At 38.9% G+C, this 19464-nt stretch overlaps 1 protein-coding gene across 4 annotated transcripts in view; it reads left to right on the plus strand.

The window, feature by feature from the left end:
• GAB1 (GRB2 associated binding protein 1) overlaps positions 1–16238 on the plus strand; it is a 125994-nt gene extending 109756 nt beyond the window's left edge. For 2 of the 4 annotated variants that reach the window (XM_066385827.1, XM_066385835.1), the window contains 5 exons: positions 6977–7066; positions 8721–8814; positions 10219–10342; positions 12761–12883; positions 15880–16238. In XM_066385827.1, the coding sequence (XP_066241924.1) occupies positions 6977–7066; positions 8721–8814; positions 10219–10342; positions 12761–12883; positions 15880–16038 (590 nt within the window). In that variant the 3' untranslated portion in view covers positions 16039–16238. The remainder of the gene's footprint in view (positions 1–6976; positions 7067–8720; positions 8815–10218; positions 10343–12760; positions 12884–15879) is intronic. The other 2 variants (XM_066385840.1, XM_066385847.1) reach the window with 1 other exon arrangement.
• Positions 16239–19464: the final 3226 nt, after the last annotated feature.

The following is a 19464-nucleotide window of genomic DNA, read 5'->3' on the forward strand; positions in this document are numbered from 1 at the left end:
ATATATATATATATATATATATATAAAAAAAAACTTAAACTGTATACAATGTCTTATTTGGTCATGAAATTCTTCTCATTATGCATAGAGCATCAGATGAGTCTGTTCTAAATATCTAATTTTGTGACATCAGGTACATGACTTAATCTGTTATTCTAGTATCTCTTATTAACTAAACCTAATAATAAGCAAACCTAATTCTATAAGATATGGCTTGATTTGTTTCAGAGCCCAATGTAACTAGTTCAACATCCAGTATAGCCAGTTTCTGGAGTGTCTTCTTTGGAAGAGAATGCACTAAATGAATGACATTCTAGCCTTGTTTATACCCCAATTATAGATGTCAGCTGCTGTAGTTGGTAATACAGATGAGTTTTTCAAATACTTCTGAGTAACTGAAGCGGCAGAAATATACAGATATTTTAAACCTGTATGTTTAATGTATTTTTATGGATCCTTTGCCCACCCCCTAACCTGTAGCAGCTTTAGTGCCATCTATACCATTTCTGCCATGATAGTATTTGTTTTGAACCAAGTTTTGTGAATATTACTAGAGGACAAAAACATAATTTTCATGCATTGTATTAAATATTAGGAAGGCAGATAAGTCATGGGAAATGCAGCACACGTTATATATATTTTGGTTGTTTTTATTGAAACTTTTCTATTTTAATGGAAAAAGAATTGTAAAGTTTGAGAGGTTTCTATAAGATAGCTATCATGGCTTCTCTTTAAAGTCAGTTCTCACATAAATTTACCATATTTAATCACTGCCTTATCTAAGCTCCTTCCCCCATCCAGTCTCCTTCTAACATGATGGAGCAGCTGTTTGAGCCTCACATGCTCTTTCTCTTTTGTGTCATTTGGTTTTGTCCTTTCATGGCTTTGTGCAGTAGTTCTGACCATTAGTTATGGTATTGATTTTTATTTTAATTTTTATTGATTGATTGACTTTAGAGAGGAAGGAGGAGGGAGAGAGAGAAACATCAACTTGTTTCACTTATTCATGCATTCATTGCTTGATTCTTGTATGTACCCTGACCCAGGTATCAAACCCGCAACCTTGGCATATCAGGATGATGCTCTAACCAACTGAGCTACCCGGCCAGGGCCTAGGATTGATTTTTAAAATGCAGCACAAGGTTACTTCTGTTGTTTTTGTACATGAGTTTGATTCAAGTGTCATTATGTCTGGGTCCTCATTTTGGTGTAGGAAGCACTGGGAAAACCAATCTGAAGGACCTTCCCTGGGTGGGTCTTTTCTGGGCAAAGTGATATATTTGATATAAATATATATTTTAAATATATATATATTAAATATATATTTATATATTAAATATATATATTTCATCTAAACATTTTTTAAGACATCTTCTAAAGAAGTTTTTGAATGTAATTAAAAATTAACCAGCCTTCTCAGAATGACTTATATACTATAGTAAATGTTTGTAAAATGGATGAATGAAACCAGTAAAAGCAACTAGATTTTAAGAAACAAGCAGTACAACTGAATCTTTTATTTGGCGTTACATTTTAAAGGAAGTACATTTTTACAGCATAGCCTTTACATGTGGGATTTTTTTTCTCCCCTAAATATGCTTGACCTTCCTATATAATTACCATTAATATATTCTTCTCTATACAATGAGACCATTAAAACAAGTGTGAAAGTTTTTAGGATGCTACCTTGATTACTTTTTGGAATTAGCAGAGGATAATACAGTGGTACCTTGAGATATGAACAGACCAACATATGAATTTTTTAAGATACGAGCTGTGACTCGGTTCATATTTTTCTTTGAGATCAGAGCGAAATTCCGAGATATAAGTCATGATTTGGGAAGCTACCGCTAGTTGGGGTGTTGACGCACAGGTCCAGTATCGGCAGTTTGATATAGGAGTTGACTGACTTACAAGCTCAGTTACAGAACGAGTTAAATTCGTATCTCAAGGTACCACTATAATGTGAATTGCTTTTCTTCTTTCTTGAACTTTGAGATGCCTAATGGAAATAGTAGTATAATTTGGAAAACTTTGGAAGAGTATAAGTAATTCCACGTTGAGCTGAATATATGTAGGCAAAACGTATTAAAATAATACTCCATAGTGTACAGACTTTGCAAAAAAGGATTGCATCTGCTTATCTGAAACAACGTCGTGTGACTGACTGCCTTGGCCCTATTTGGGGATGACCAACTTTTAAAACAACATTCATTCGCTCTTTTTCCCCTTTAAAAGGACAAACAAAAAATTATGACCCTGATCGGATTATACACCACCAGCTTTAAATGTGGTGGATTTAAGTGTTTCCCAACTGTAGGATATGCCCTCAGCTAAGTCTTGGGTCTTTAGACACAGGGAAGAAAAGATGGCTTCCTTGAAGAAGCTCACAGTCCAGTGGAGAAGGTAGAAAAGTAAACACATTATCATAATGAGCGTGGAAGGGGCTGTGGTTGAGGTAAGCTCTTGGCACTATTAGCTAAGTTCCCCTGAGGAAAGTCTGAGTGGGTGAGTAGCAATTAAATGATGGCAGAGGAGGGAAGGATGGTGGAGGATTTCTAGTCAGAATAAACATCATACCCAAGTTCTTCAAAAAGAGGGGAGATGGGGCTGACTCATCCTGGGTGGGAGGGAAGGAGGAAAATGTGAATGGGGGGACGAATGCCAGATGCCTTGCAAGTGCCTGATCCTGAGAGTATTCTGATCCCCGCTGAGTTAGGGCTTTATTTTGAGTACACCATTAAAGGGCTTTAGGCAGGCAAGTTAATATCATATAATCAGTTTGCCCTCTAGAAAGCTTGTTCTAAGATTCAATGATACAATTTAAAAAAATTACTTTTTTTTTTGTACTTTGTATTTTTTTAAAGTGAGAAGCAGGGAGGCAGAGAGACAAACTTCCGCATGCGCCCAACCAGGATCTACCCAGCATGCCCACTAGGGAGCGATGCTCTGCCCATCTGGGGCGTTGCTCCATTGAAATAGGAACCATTCTAGCGCCTGAGGCAGAGGCCATGGAGCCATCCTCAGCGCCTAGGCCAACTTTGCTCCAGTGGAGCCTTGGCTGTGGGAGGGGAAGAGAGAGACAGAGAGAAAAGAGAGGGGGAGGGGTGGAGAAGCAGATGGGCCCTTCTCCTGTGTTCCCTGATTGGGAATTGAACTGGGACTTCCACATGCCGGGCTGACGCTTGACCACTGAGCCGACTGGCCAGAGCCAAAAAAATTAAATTTTTAAATGTAGAATGTCATAATGTCATGCCTTTTTTAGCATCTTTCTCAGAGCGTGCTTTGCCCCATTTTCCAAACCCAAGGTTCTTCAAGCCTTGGTTTAGAGATGATCAAACAAGAAAGACCTAACAACAGTCCCCTTCCTTGGCTCTTAGTTAGCCCCTCTTCAGGACTTAGTGATTTTTGAAGTTTTGAGGGCACTGGGAGTGTAGGGGGAGGTCATTTAGCCATACAGTGGGAGCTCATTACTCCCAGGAAAACCAAGTGAGTGAATGCACATTAATAAAGGAAGGAAGGACTTAAGATTCTGGATTTTTTTAATTCTTGGGTGAAGGAAATCATTACATTGTCATAATAAATATAACGTGAAATTGTTATTGGGAGATTAGAAAGAAAGTGGAATCTAGAATGAATCCCTAAGAGGTCTGATGTGGGAACTGCAAGTATAGGAAACAAGGCAGGTTTGTGGTGAGTCAAAAAGGAGACATTCCATTTTGAACATGTAGTGTGAATGCCTGCAAACCAACCATGTCATCCATGTGGGTGGTTGTGTGGAAATGTAGATTAGGTGCTAGGGGAAAGATCTGAACCAGGTGAAGATTTACCAACTGGTACTTCAAATAAGAGAGCAATCACATGACCCAGAGATTGACAGTCCCAGGTGAGATCAATTTAGCCCAGGGTTCCCCAAACTTTTTACACAGGGGGCCAGTTCACTGTCCCTCAGACCATTGGAGGGCCAGACTATAAAAAAAAACTATGAACAAATCCCTATGCATACTGCACATATCTTATTTTAAAGTAAAAAAACAAAACAGGAACAAATACAATATTTAAAATAAAGAACAAGTAAATTTAAATCAACAAACTGACCAGTATTTCAATGGGAACTATGGGCCTGCTTTTGGCTAATGAGATGGTCAATGTCCGGTTCCATATTTGTCACTGCTAGCCGTAACAAGTGATATGATGCGCTTCCGGAGCCATGACACGTGCGTCCTGCATCACCGAAAGTAGTACTACACGTGAGTGACGCCGTGCTTTGTGGCACTGCCACATACAGTATTCCAGTACTCTCACTGACCACCAATGAAAGAGGTGCCCCTTCCGGAAGTGCGGCAGGAGCCGGATAATGGCCTCAGGGGGCCACATGCGGCCTGCTGGCCATAGTTTGGGGACCCCTGGTTTAGCCCATAAGGGTTAAAGCACAATAGGAATTTCACCTGTAGTCAGTGCTGTTTGCTAAGTGAAAAAACGAACAAAAAAAAACCGTTGCTTGCTTTGTTCCATTCTTGTCTAGCTAAAGGCAAGTTGTAACTGCCTTGGATTTGAAAGTTGAGGCTCAAATGAGTTCCTCTTGTTTGTGCTCAGAATGTGAGAATCGGTGTGTTTTCAAATTGGTTCAGTTTTACCTCTACTTTAGAGTTTTTATTTCTTATTCTTTGTTTTCACACTTCAACAATCAGAAAAACATTTAAGTATTTGCTTACAGGCAGTAGAGAAGACAGGGCTAAGACAAGCATTATTTGTACCTTGAACTTCTTTTCCTTTCTTTCCTTATAAGTAATACTGAGCTATCACCTGGGCATGACCTTTATTTCTGACTGGAACACAAATGTCACATTAAGTTTGGAAGGATACACAAAAATGTCTAAGTGTCTCTGCGCAAGTCAGCACAGCATATCTATGACGCGACCTTTATCCTAAAATCAACCTTAAGCTTTGGATGGAGTAGAAAATACATGTAGATTTTTATAAATGCACTTTAACGATCTCACACAGTACAGTATTTTTCTGTTAAGAAAACCAAGGAATACTCTTGAGAGTACCTGAGAGATGGCCTGGGTTTGGAGGCAAGATGATGATCTCGGTGTCAAGTGTTGGAAGGACAAATGGAGGTGACCTGTTAGACAAACTGAAGTATATAGAACGAGCTCATTACTAGGGAGATTTAGAAGCCACGTGGCCTTGATTATGTAACCACAAATATAGGTAAGATACTGAGGGCGTAAGCTGAGAGACGTAAAGAATGACCGCTGGTAGATAAACCGCAGTGCAAAATCAGGTGGAAGTGCAGAGAAAGTGGGTCTCTTTGGAAAGGGTGAGGGCAGAGAACACGCTGAGTAAGTGCCAATGAACTAAAACTAGTGCAAAAATCAATTTGTAATTTTTAAACATCATCTCCCTCACCGGTCCACCATTGGTGGCATTCACGTCGATGAAAGATCTCAAACAACTGAGGTTTTAAAACCGAACTCCAAACACTGACTTTCTAAAATTCTCTCTATCCCAAAGGGACAGAGAGGTACAGCAAAGCGGGCTAGTCCAGGGGCATCGCACCAGCAGGTAGGAGACTGGACGAAGCCTTGATTTAGTCTCCAATTAAAGGTGACCTGAGCAAGTCGCTTAACCTCTTTTCGTTCTCCACAAACTGAAGAAGCTGGGTTTGGTCTGTAAGGGCCTTTCAGCTGCAAAGTAAATGTGTTTTTGTATGATAAAGCTTACCCTCTGCCTCCTACTTTTTCTTTTTAAGAGATGTACACTGTTTTGGAGGAGTACAATAAGCTGACATGCCCCTTGGTTTTAGAAAGAGGCCCTGCCAGCGTGGGCCCTGGATAGGTCAATGTCAGGGATAGGATCATGGCCCAGAATTTAAGCACCCACATCTTAAAGCAGGCCTGCCTCATTTCTGAATTAACTCAATGTATTAATTGCCTAGCTTAGAAAATTGGTTAAGTAGAGAATTTTCATGTTGTGTAATCGAAATAATCACATTTTAAAGAACATGGAGATTTGGGTAGATGAGGTGCTAGATGACACTGCATTTTATTTTACCATCTAATAGATTTCAACTCAGCTTTCTAAATGTCATGAGAAAAGAAAATTTGGTGCCATTCAGAATAGAACAGCTTATATAACCTACTCAAATAATATCACTACTCTGACATCCAGGCTTCCTCTGGGAAAAAGTTTGAGGCCAACTGCTGGGTGGTGACGCTGCCCCTTCCACAGGTTTTCCATCACTACTTGTTTGTGCCAGAGAGTAAATGAAAAGAAAATGATTGCAAATGAATTTATGCTCTCACAGCCTTAAGTTAAAACTAGACAACCAGCAGTTACAGAATCTAGACATCTGACCCTGGCAAAATGGTGATGTCACCAGACAGCCACTTAGTATCCAGGGGAAACAAATGTCCGTTGTGGATTAGCCAACATTGTAGCATACACCTGCTTCTCTAGAAGGGGCTTGGTCAGGAGAGGAAAGAATAGTCAGATTAAAGTTTTTAAAATACCTCCACCAAACTAAGAGGGTTATATTATGAAAGGAGATAGGTCTCTGTACTCTCTTATGACACACCAGCCTTGGAAGAAAAAGTGTACTGAAGATCGGATTGAGATTTAGAATGTCTTCATATGACCCAGTTTCTAAGGAATGTTAAAAGCGCTAACATGCTTCATGTTCTTTCTCCTTCCCACCAATAAAGAACTAACCAGGCCACTTATCCTACTAAAACCTTACCATCTTTTATAACACTTGGCTTATTACATGGGTGCACGCAGCTTCCTCCTTCCCAATGTATTGAGCCTGGAGGCTATGTAGCAAGATGGGAACAGTCCCCACAAACAAACTTTTGTTTATGCTTTTGAGATGTAACATTTCTGCTCAGGGCTCGTTACTTTTTTTTTACAGAATCCATTTTTCCAATTAAAAAAATAACATATTAAGAAGAGTCTTCTTTTTACCAATTAGGTCAAAGTCCTAAAATTTTAAGACCCAAACCCCATGGTTTAGAGCGAACTGATTCACAAACCATACGTGACTTTGCTACGAGAAGAAAGGGTATGTACTTCATGCTGGATGGGGCGTTGGGAACTTCTTTATTTTGTAGTTGTTGTTTTTTTCTTTCAAAGTTAAGAGCCTTAAATGCAACTGCTGTGGTAAATAATGCTTCCCTGCAGTTACTTCTAAAGTGAATGTTTGCCATAATACATCGTGAGTCTCCTTGTTGTGCTATTAACACGGCATGTGAAATATTTGATAATATGTGATATTCAGTCTTGTCCTTTTGCATTCTTTTATCCCTTTAGACATCAATACATTGTTTTCTTTAAGCTTGTGAGCTGCTTGTGAATTCTAGTTGTCCCCTGTATTTATATATAATGTATGCTTTCTGTTCTGAGATAGAATACAGATTCATGTCTATGGATTAATTATTTTATGGCATGACTTAGAATTTAACAGCTAGACTGCTGTTAACCTTTGGGTTTAAGAAAAGTGAAACAGAAGAGTTACAGAAATACTTTCATTTAAAATATCAGCACAGTATTATTTGGCATGTGTCCATTATAAGTATAGAGATGAGCAAAATTACTTTACCTTGAACTTAAATTAATCTCGTCTTCAGAAGATCACATGGAGTTTTTGTATTTGAGTTAACAAAAATACCTCATTATAAGCCCCAGAGAATCTGCCTAGCCCATTAAAATGACTACCTATTTTATAGCTTGATGGTAATTATAACATAGTTGATTAAAAGTATACATATATGGACAAAGACTAGAAGAAGGAAACCTGGAAAAATGAAAAATTTTTTCTTAGAATAGCAGGATGAAAGGTAACTAAAAATGCTTACCGAGTATGTTTAAGTGGTCTCCTAAAATATAATATTAACAAATAATATCATTTTTAATTCTTTCACTCATTTTATTACTTTCTGAAAAATGTTTCGGTCTCGATGTTAGCGGCTGAGAGCTCTGTGGTATGTACTAACATAGTACTGTAACTGTCTTCTGCAGTAATGAGGTCAGTAAGCAAAGACCGCTATAAGTAACTATAAGAATATTAGCATTTATTTATTTTTATTTAGTTTGTTCAAGAATACTGTTGGTTAAATTAAAAATTTGAGATAATGGTTTAATTATGGCTTTTTCTCAGAGCTAAGTTTGAGTCTAAAAATAAGCATATGGCTTTATTTTATTTGCTTCCAGATTGGGCGTGAATTAATTTAGACTACTTGGTCGCTAATTTTTTTTTTTTTTTTTTTTGGTTTGGGTTTTAGCAAAGTTTTATATTTAATACTTTTTATACATTATTTTATATGTATAGTTGTATAACTGGTACTTCAATTTTAGGATAAAATTAGGTAATAATGAAACAAGAAAGTCATGAAAATTATAAATCAACCACAAAAGAGTTGCATCACATTACTTACTCTCATTCTCAGTCTGTCTTTATAAAATGTTTACTTAAGAAGCAACATATTATAGTAAAGCTTTAGGCTTTCAGTCAATAATCATGAAACATTATCTGATTAACTTTGTCACTCATTGTTTAGCTGTGTAACCTTGGGTGAATCACATGACATCCATGAACCGTGAAACCAGCAGGTCTTAGGTGTACTCCAGCGTTACCATGTAAATATATAGGGAGAGGATCTGGTTTTGTATCTCAAATTTCTGTATACTGAAATCTCCTTTTCTCTCTTTTATTTCAGCCAAGCCAGCACCTTTAGAAATCAAACCTTTGCCAGAATGGGAGGAATTACAAGCCCCAGTCAGATCTCCCATCACCAGGAGTTTTGCTCGAGAGTAAGTCTTTGTTTATAATATGTAGCTTGATTGTTCATTATGGTGGAAAACATCTAGAATAGTGGTTTCCAAATTATGGCCTAGGAAGCCCCCCTTTTGGGGGTTCTGTGAGTTCAAAACTATTTTCATTAAGACACTAAGATGTCATTTGCTTTTTCCACTCTTCTCGTATGAGTGTACACTGGAGTTTCTCAGAGGCGACATAGTATTTGATGACATTGTGTAACAGCTAACAGAATGTGTATTTATAGGTTTTAATTTTTTTCTACTGTTTGTAATATGCTAAGTATCTATAGATATAACCCATATAAACAAAAGTTCCTTAGGAGTTCTCAGTAGATTATAAGAGTGTAGAAGGCCTGGCCTGTGGTGGCACAGTGGATAAAGCATCTACGTGGACTGCTGAGGTCACCAGTTTGAAACCTGGGGCTTGCCACCTCAAGGCACATATGGGAGTTGATGCTTCCTGCTCTTCCCCCCCCCCCTCTCTCTCTCTCTCTCCTCTCTAAAATGAATAAATAACATCTTTTTTTAAAAAAATTTTCTAAGTCTGTAATGGTTTCATGAGGCTAGAAATTTCTAAGAACTAGTGATCTGGAAAACATGGTAGATTCTTGTGGGAATTATTTAATTAAGATTTACTTAAATGTATATAGAAGGGCCTGACTAGGTGGTGGCACAGTGGATAGAGTGTTGGCCTGTGACACAGAGAACCCAGGTTCAAAACCCCAAGGTCACCGCTTGAGCGTGGGCTCATCTGGCTTTATCACAGACTTACCAGCTTGGAGTGGGGTTACCAGCTTAAGCATGGAATTATAGGCATGACTCCATGGTCACTGGCTTGAAGCCCAAGGTTGCTGACTTGAGCCCTAGGTCACTGGCTTGAGCAAGGGGTCACTCAGTCTGCTGGAGCCCCCCTCCCCCTCCCTGTCAAGGCACATATGAGAAAGCAATCAGTGAACAACAACTAAGGTGCCATAACGAAGAATTCATGTTTCTCATCTCTCTCCCTTCCTGTCTCTCTATCTCTATCTGTCCCTCTCTCTAACTCTGTCTCTGTAAAAAAAAAATTGTATATAAAGGGGAAATGAATATATGAAGTTACAAACTTGTGTTGAGTATGTGTTCTTATTGCATGTATATACACATAGCTATTTTCAGTAAGAATTCTTAAATCTTTCTTTTTATATCTGCGACTTTCTACTTATCCTCTAAATCATTAGCAATACCTTTTCTTTGTTCTACACAGGTCATTTGATGCCCCCAAATACACATTTTTCAAGATAGCTGTAAATATTGGTTGTGCATTTGAATGTATGGAATAAATTGTATTATACTACAATTGGAAGTGATTTTAGAAACGTCGTCAGGGCTGATGTGTGTAATGATGGTTTCTGTCATTAGCTCCTCCAGGTTTCCCATGTCCCCCCGACCGGACTCAGTGCACAGCACGACGTCAAGCAGCGACTCACACGACAGTGAAGAGAATTACGTCCCCATGAACCCGAATCCTCCCGTGGAAGACTCAGTATGTCCAGTCTTCATCTGCACTTCTCTTCTCTTCCCTCCCACCTGTCGTCTTATCTTTACATCTTTCTTTATACTTGAGGAGAAAGGATAAAAGACAACTTTTTCTAATGCTTTTTTTAAAATACTATGATAAAGTCTAAAACCAATAGAGGGTCAAAGTATAATATCAATTTCTAAAAAAATTAGATATAAAATTAGTTTAAAATTCTAAAAGGTTCCCAGTTATATAGTTCTTTAAGATAGGCTTGAGTTTTGAAACTATACCAGAAAATACTTTTTACTGGATGCTGCTTACTCATTTATACAAAGATCCAAAGTCAAGCATTGCGAACTGAGCCCTTAATGTGACTCCTGAAATTCACACAATAATTCAGCATTACTAAAGACAAATATTGTTACATAATAATAGCAATAAAAATATGTTCAATAAATTTATGTGTTTTTAAAAGAATTTAGAAAAACAAAACACTACTGTTGTTTTTATTTTTATATTTTAATTTGCAGAACACTCAAAATAACTCCTAGAATCTTAGGATTTTTCTAAACTGTTTTTGTGAAAACACTGAATTAAAGGCTAGAATACAGTAACAGGCTGTTCCCAGTTGAGATCAGATCAAGAGCAAACAGACTTCCCTATAGGGACATAAATTTTTTTTTTTTAAATAAATTTTTATTAATGGTAATGGGATGACATTAATAAATCAGGGTACATATATTCAAAGAAAACATGTCTAGGTTATTTTGTCATTAAATTATGTTGCATACCCCTCACCCAAAGTCAGATTGTCCTCCGCCACCCTCTATCTAGTTCTCTGTGCCCCTCCCCCTCCCCCTAACTCTCTCCCTCCCTCCCTCCCATGTCCTCCCTCCCCCCACCCCTGGTAACCACCACACTCTTGTCCATGTCTCTTAGTCTCGTTTTTATGTTTAGGGACATAAATTTTAACAATACTTCAAGATGAAAAAATTTCCACTTCCAGTAATAATTAGAAAACAGTTTAACTAGCCATTCTGAGAAATTCTCTTTAGAATAACTCATTGAGTACATTGTATGTGCACTCAATAAATGCGTACATCATATGAACTCATAGGTTCCTTGCATAGCCGTATGAGATCTGTGAATTCTAGGTATTTCCAATTAGGGAAATTCCAGGTATGGGTTCTTTCATGGGTCGCATTTGAACAATGTTTCTCACACATACACATACACACACACACACTCCTGCTTGATTTTTTTTTAATGTTAGAATGAAATATTGATTCATTTAGAGAAAAAAAATCTGTTTATTTATGAATTAGAAAACAAGGCACGAAGAAAATGGCTATTTGTGCTAATTGAATACCAAAACTTGCTTTTTTTTTTTTTTTTCTTTTTTGGTGCCCTCCATATTGTTATTGTCAATATCTTGCAATGTTTTATTAGAAGTAGTTACAGATTTGGTTTAAAACTCTGTTCCTACAGATAGGGCCGTCACATTGAGTCGTGCTGAGTATTTACTGCACAAACACCCTGTACCCAGCATGCGGTCTGCACACCATGCTGTAGTCCTGACCCTGTCCCGCTTGCCAGGCGGTAGGCTGTGCCGCAGAACTATGTCACCCCAGAGGAAGGAGCACCTCTCTCTTTCTAACTCACAAAAACGTTGTATATGTACTCTCAGCAGCCCTGCTTAGAAATGAAGAAATACGCTGTATTTTTAGCAACTGTCTTTGCCATGAGTCCCACCTTACTCTCTGTAATCTGAGCAAAAATTCCTGTCCACTACCTTCCTTTTTTCTCTCTCTCTCTCTTTTTTTTTTTTTTTTTTTTTTTTGTGATGAGACAAAAAGATGGACAGATAGGGACAGGCAGACCAGAAGGGAAAGAGATGAGAAGCATCAATTCTTTGTTGCAGCACCTTAGTTTCTCATTGACTGCTTTCTCATATGTGCCTTGATTCAGGGGGGCTAGAGCAGACTGAGTGAGCCCTTGCTCAAGCCAGCAACCTTGGGCTCAAGCTGGTGAGCCTTGCTTAAACCAGATAAGCCTGCGCTCAAGCCGGCGACCTCGGGGTTTCAAACCTGGGTCCTCCACTTCCCAGTCTGATGCTCTATCCACTGCGCCACCGATAGTATTTTAATAACATTCAGGTCAAGCTATTGCAACTAATTAATGGTAGCTTGACATCCCAGTCTCAGTTTGAAACAAGTTTGACTTTTGAAACTACTTTTGGCTTATTCGAAGCTAAGTCTAAATTCGTTTTTTAAACATCACTTATTTTGCCCCAGTCCTAAAAGGTTTTTTGGTTTTCTAAGCAGACATGTTTCAAGCTATGTCCTCTTAAAATAAATATTTAGGCTTCAGTAGATGGCAGGCGAGGAAAGCACTGTGTCACGTGGCTGTTCAGCAGTTGATTTTGTTGTATTGTACTTTCAGAATCTTTTTGGCAGTAACAGCCTTGATGGAGGAAGCAGCCCTATGATCAAGCCCAAAGGAGACAAACAAGTGGAATACCTCGATCTAGATTTAGATTCTGGCAAATCCACGCCACCACGGAAAGTAAGTGAATCCTCCTTTTATAAGTACAGGGTGGGCAAAGGTGGGTTTATAGTATGAGTACAGGAAACACAGAATCTATTCTTGTACTATTATTTATTAATTATTGTATCATTTTCTATATGAACAACTGGAAACCTACTTTTGCCCTACCCTGGACAATTAGTTCACATTTTAAACCTAAAGAATCCTGTCTCCTTTGTGGGAATTTTATTAGTATGTTTATATAAATTTAGTAACATCTGTTACCTAATGCAGTTTCAGAAATCACAAGTAACAAAGTGATGGAGACAAAAAAATTAATTTTTTCCTTTCTCATGGGTTGGAAGTGATACGCTTTCTACTCTTTTAGTGGTTACCATTGAACTGCTTATGATTAACTTAGTACATCCTAGAGTCAATCATCTTCGCTTTCTCCAATGTTAGCTCCAATTACTCGTAACCCTTCTGACTTTTGTGCTATTTTTTGTCCAAAATTTCAGTTTTTTAATTTTGTTAAAACCACAGATGAGACAGTAGTAGCAGTAGTACTCTTATTATATGGACAGTGTTTGTTTATATATATTTTCCTGCACGTTGGCCAACTTCTCTTTTTATTCCTTGTATCATGAACCTTCCTCCTCTAACCGCTTTTTTCCTCCTGAAATACACCCTTTAGGAGTTCCTTTTGTGGAAGGATGCTGGTGGGAAATTCTTGCAGTTTTTGTTTAACTGAAATGTCTTTATTTTGCTTTCATTTTTTAAAAAGAGGTTTTTTGTTTTGTTTTGTTTTGTTTTTGAGTTCATGCTTATTGACTGACAATAAATTTCTCTTGACAAGTAGAAGATACTGTTCACTATGGTCTGGCTTCCGTTGTTCCTGTTGAAAAGTGTGCTGGCTGTCAGTCTAATTGCAGTGTCGTCGGTAATCTGTCTTTTCTTTCTGGCTGATGGGATGCTCTTTTCTGTGTCTTTGATATTATGCAGTTTTACTACAGTGTGTCTAGATACCTAGAGATAGGTTTCTTTTTATTGATCCTGCTTGGTAGAGGTTATACTCTCTTTATTAATGCTTTTTTTTTTTTTTTTTTTTACCAATTCTGGAAAAGTTTCAGTTGTTATCTCTAAATGCTGATGTTGCTTTTCCACCATTCTTTTTGCATTCTCCCTTGCAGTTTCTGATCAGACATTAGTTAATATTTCTCATTGTTTTTTGTACCTCTTATAGCTCTTTCATATCTTCTTTTATTGTCTATTTGTGCTTACTTGCATAATTTCTTTAGATCTATCACCAGGTTCACTAATTCTCAACTCTTTTGTTTAACCCATTTGCATTATATTTAATTTCACTTATCTTTTATTTCTAAAACAAAGTTGTACTTGGGGTTTTTTCCCCCCAAATATGCCTAGCTGATTTGAATTGCTTCTTATTTTTTTAATTTAGTTTTATTTTTTTGAATTTCTTTAAGCAGTTTATACATATACATTTTATACTGCTTATGAAATAATTTCAATAGCTGAAGTGCTTGGAGGTCTGAATCTGTGCTTATTGATTTGCTAACTCACAAACTTGATGGCTTCTTTCCTCATGTGTTTTATACATTTTTATTGTGAATCCATTTTTCTGAGGCTCTCTGTGGGAATCCTGCATTGACTTCTGCTAAGAAGCAGGTGGCGCTACTGTGCTAGGGCTATGTCAGTTCTCTTCAAGGGTCTCTAGCTGAGCGGGGTGTCCTGGTTCAGCATGCTCTCCCACTCCGGGGCCTCTGAGTGCATTGATGAGATTGATGTTCACCCTAATGACAACGCTGCCTTTAACATTTGGCAGCTCTCTGCTCCCTCTGTTTGCCTCACACCTTGGGTGTTTTCCTTATATTATACTAGCAAGCACAACAATCCATTAATAATTACTTTTGTTTTAAGTTAGCTAGTATTTAGTTATATTTTAGGAGTAAAAGGGCCAGCCCATCAGCCTATCCCTGGTAGGCAAACTGTGGCTCATGAGCCTCATGCGGCTCTTTGGCACCTTGAGTGTGGCTCTTCCACAAAATGCCACGTGTGGGCGCTGCCTCAATAAGGAATGTACCTACCTATATAGTTTAAGTTTAAAAAATTTGGCTCTCAGGCCCTGGCTGGTTGGCTGAGTGGTAGAGCGTCGGCCTGGCGTGCGGAAGTCCCGGGTTCGATTCCTGGCCAGGGCACACAGGAGAGGCGCCCATCTGCTTCTCCACCCCTTCCCCTCTCCTTCCTCTCTGTCTCTCTCTTCCCCTCCCGCAGCTGAGGCTCCACTGGAGCAAAAGACGGCCCGGGTGCTGGGGATGGCTCCTTGGCCTCTGCCCCAGGCGCTAGAGTGGCTCTGGTCGCGACAGAGCGACGCCCCGGATGGGCAGAGCATCACCCCCTGGTGGGCATGCCAGGTGGATCCCGGTGGGGCGCATGCGGGAGTCTGTCTGTCTCTCCCCATTTCCAGCTTCAGAAAAATACAACAACAAAAAAAATTTGGCTCTCAAAAGAAATTTCAATCGTACTGTTGATATTTGGCTCTGTTGACTCATGAGTTTGCCGACCACTGGCCTGTGTAATTTGCCATTCTCGAAATACTGCTTTTCAAGAAACATTTCTTAGCTCTGAAAGTAAGCACTGACATGTGCTGTCAGGACTTGAAAGAGTCAAGCATAAGCTGAAGGTGAAAGGGAGAAGCAAGTTGTATATGTTAAGATGAATCAGGTATCTGCTGTCCTTATTCTATGAGAATTTCATCTGTGACTAGGAATATTAGTTTGAATTCTTATTATATATAGTACTTTTATATTTAAGGATAAACAGTGAACAGTGAAGGGAGAGATATTTTTTAATTGAGGTAATATCATCTGCTTTATATGTGACCAGATAGAATTTCGAGAGTTATTCATTGTGCATGTGTATCTGTGTTTTAATACTGAATTTTGCTCAGGAGCTCTCACTTTATATGTGGAAATTTATGAGATTTTTTTTATTTGATTTTTTTTTTTTTTTTTAAGCAAAAGAGCAGTGGCTCAGGAAGCAGTGTGGCAGATGAGAGAGTGGATTATGTTGTGGTTGACCAGCAGAAGACCCTGGCCCTAAAGAGCACCCGGGAAGCCTGGACAGATGGGAGACAGTCCACAGAATCTGAAACTCCAACCAAGAACATGAAGTGAACGTGTGCTCTGCCATGTCTGAACACAAGAGAACTGAACTGTAAAAACAAACCCTGTTTGACTGAAGTTGGCTTGACGTTCCTACTCTAGGTAGATCCTCAGCTGAGTAGAATTGAAGTCAAAGGACCTTTCAGACACAATCAAGCAATTTAGACTGTCAGTGGTGCTTTGAGGTATCGGAACAATTCAGAACATGTAGATGATGCGGGAAAATAGGACTGTTTAGCCCACCACCACCCCCAGAAAAAAATTGGTTCCGTAGTTGACACACTTGTAGTATTACTGTATTTATGCACTTTTTCATTTAAAACCTTGGTTGGGCTGTTCCCAAATGTACCTTAACATAATTCCTTTGGGAGCTTTTGTTTTTCCTCACACTACTCTCTATAACAATACTAAGTTAACTAAGCTACTTTTAGATTTGGGGATCACTCTTTAAACTTCAGTGTAACATGTAGATGAGAAGTAAATTCACAAGTTACCTTTCCACCTGAAACTTCAGGTGGTAATCATTGAACTGCAGAGTCTAGTTGGACTCATCATTCATTGTCTTCTAGAATGCTAAGGATACTATATGTACTGGTATTAGGACCTAGTTCTCTTGTTCATGTACAGTTAGTTCTCAGTGGTAGAACTTGATTTTGTTAATGACAGTGTTCCTAGTTCGCTGGGTGAAGATTCTGTGGGGTGGGATCTTGTACCTCGGAAAGACTGAATAATTACACTACCAAGTAAGCTTACAAATCACTGATGGCATGAGGTGATGATGTGCTCTCTCTCACACTTGTTAACATGCGTTAAACTTTACATTATTTGCAAACCGTAGTTTATATAACTAATCAGGTACGTACCAGGCACTGATGTGCTAATACACTGATCAGGTTTGGACAGTGAGCTTTTGTTGTGTTCTTGTTAGTCCTAATGTTTGGTTTCCTGTTTGGAACTAATGAAACAGTTGACATTCACTGTTAGTTATAGCTGCATACTGTGATTTTTTTAATTAGACAATAATTGAGATTTACTACTCTAAGAATGAAATTCTATCTTTTGACACTATAATACCCTTTCTATAATTTTTTTTAACTTTACTTAATATTCTTCTTGGCCTTTATATTTAAATCCCTATGCAATTAATATTTTATACTTGCATTTTTTTAAAAAAAAAATAGATGTTATATAAGTGATTCTCATATGTAGCACCTGTTGCTTTCCAGTTTAAAAAAAAATTAAGGATTTTGTACTGTGATTTATATTCACTGCCCCAATTCAAGAACTATTGGAGCCTTGCTATAATGTGAAACTTGTAGTCGTGGACCTCTTTCAACCAGGTTTCTGAAACCCGAAGAATCATATCATTCTGTCTCACTTGTAATATGATCCTGTGACATGGACATCAAGACCACAATTATAGTGAGGCTACAATTGTATGTATCTGTCTTGGCTTTGCTACGTAGTTTAGAAAACAAAGAGTTGTTTGTTTGTTTGTTTGTTTGTTTAACTAAATGACATACAATCTCTTATTGATTTGAGACCGACTGATAGTTTTTAGAGGGGCATGGAGACAGGAGTGCCCATAGCTGAGACGTGACCCCCTCCTTGCAGAGCCCACTCAGTACACAGATGTGCCCTGATGTCTGGCCTCGTGGCCCAGTAATGTGCCTGATCAATGTGATGGGTTTACTTCCCCGATCCACGAACTCAAAATGTTCATAGCAAGATGAATTGTAGACTAGTAACATTTGATGCTTTTTAAATGTTTTCTTCTTTTTAAAACGAAAATTAAAACCCAGAAGTGAATTTTAAGGTGGCCTTTTAAATAAAAAGATTGTCTGAGTTTGGCGTGCACAAGCTGTTTTATAATGAAACCACAAAATAAAGTCTAAAAGCATTGAAGTGTGCCTGACCGTTCAAAACACAATACAGTTGATGTGTGATGATAAGAAAGTGTGTTACGTAGAGGAGGACCATATTTTGAGACTAAAACACAACAAATATATGAATTCAAAAACAGAAATCTTGGCCCTGGCCGGTTGGCTCAGTGGTAGAGCATCAGAAAGGCGTGCGGGAGTCCCGGGTTCGATTCCCAGCCAGGGCACACAGGAGAAGCGCCCATCTGCTTCTCCACCCCTCCCCCTCTCCTCCCTCTCTGTCTCTCTCTTCCCCTCCTGCAGCCAAGGCTCCACTGGAGCAAAGTTGGCCCGGGCACTGAGGATGGCTCTGTGGCCTCTGCCACAGGCGCTAGAATGCCTCTGGTTGCAACAGAGCTACGCCCCAGATGGGCAGAGCATCGCCCCCTGGTGGGCGTGCTGGGTGGATCCCGGTTCGGCGCATGCGGGAGTCTGTCTGACTGACTCCTGGTTTCCAGCTTCGGAAAAATACAAAAAAGAAAACAAACCAGAAATCTTGTTTAAAGCTACCTATCAGAAGAGTCTAAGGCAATTATGAATTTTTTAGTGTAATTCTTTATTAGGAGTTAGGATTTTTGAAGACCTGCAACACTAATTTGTAGAAGTGTTCCATTTATGCAGAGGAATTTAAGAATTGAAATGTCTTAGGCAGCCTGTTTCAGATGTTAAACATTGTATTAACGAATTAAATTAAAAAACAGATTTTTTTTAGAGCACTATTTTCCAAACTTTTTTTAGCACTAGAGTCTTTTTTAAATTATGTGCAATCCCAATACATAAAGCCTGAAAAGTTTATCAGTACAAATGTATATTAAGTTCACATTTATGTTCACTTATTTTAGTCCATGACTAAGAAGAATATTTCTTTTTTCTTTTTTTTTTTTTTGCATTTTTCTGAAGCTGGAAACAGGGAGAGACAGTCAGACAGACTCCCGCATGCGCCCGACCGGGATCCACCTGGCACGCCCACCAGGGGCGACGCTCTGCCCACCAGGGGGCGATGCTCTGCCCATCCTGGGCGTCGCCATGTTGCGACCAGAGCCACTCTAGCGCCTGAGGCAGAGGCCACAGAGCCATGCCCAGCGCCCGGGCCATCTTTGCTCCAATGGAGCCTTAGCTGCGGGAGGGGAAGAGAGAGACAGAGAGGAAGGCGCGGCGGAGGGGTGGAGAAGCAAATGGGCACTTCTCCCATGTGCCCTGGCCGGGAATTGAACCCGGGTCCTCCGCACGCTGGGCCGACGCTCTACCACTGAGCCAACCGGCCAGGGCAGAAGAATATTTCTTAACACAGTATGAAATTGGGGATATCGAGAGTTGGTGAAAAGTTTCACCGCCCAATTTATTTCTCTACCTTGTTTTATTTGTATACTGTCAAGAAAATTTGGATTCACACAAACATAAGGAAGTGTAAATAATAACAACGTTTAAACACACATCTTAGGAGGTTCTTAAAGTTATATTCCAAGGTCGAAACTAAAATACATTATTCTGGTAGTGGAAGTTACTACATTAGCGGTCT

This window comes from Saccopteryx leptura, chromosome 1 (assembly GCF_036850995.1).
Source record: "Saccopteryx leptura isolate mSacLep1 chromosome 1, mSacLep1_pri_phased_curated, whole genome shotgun sequence".
Lineage (NCBI taxonomy): Eukaryota > Metazoa > Chordata > Mammalia > Chiroptera > Emballonuridae > Saccopteryx > Saccopteryx leptura.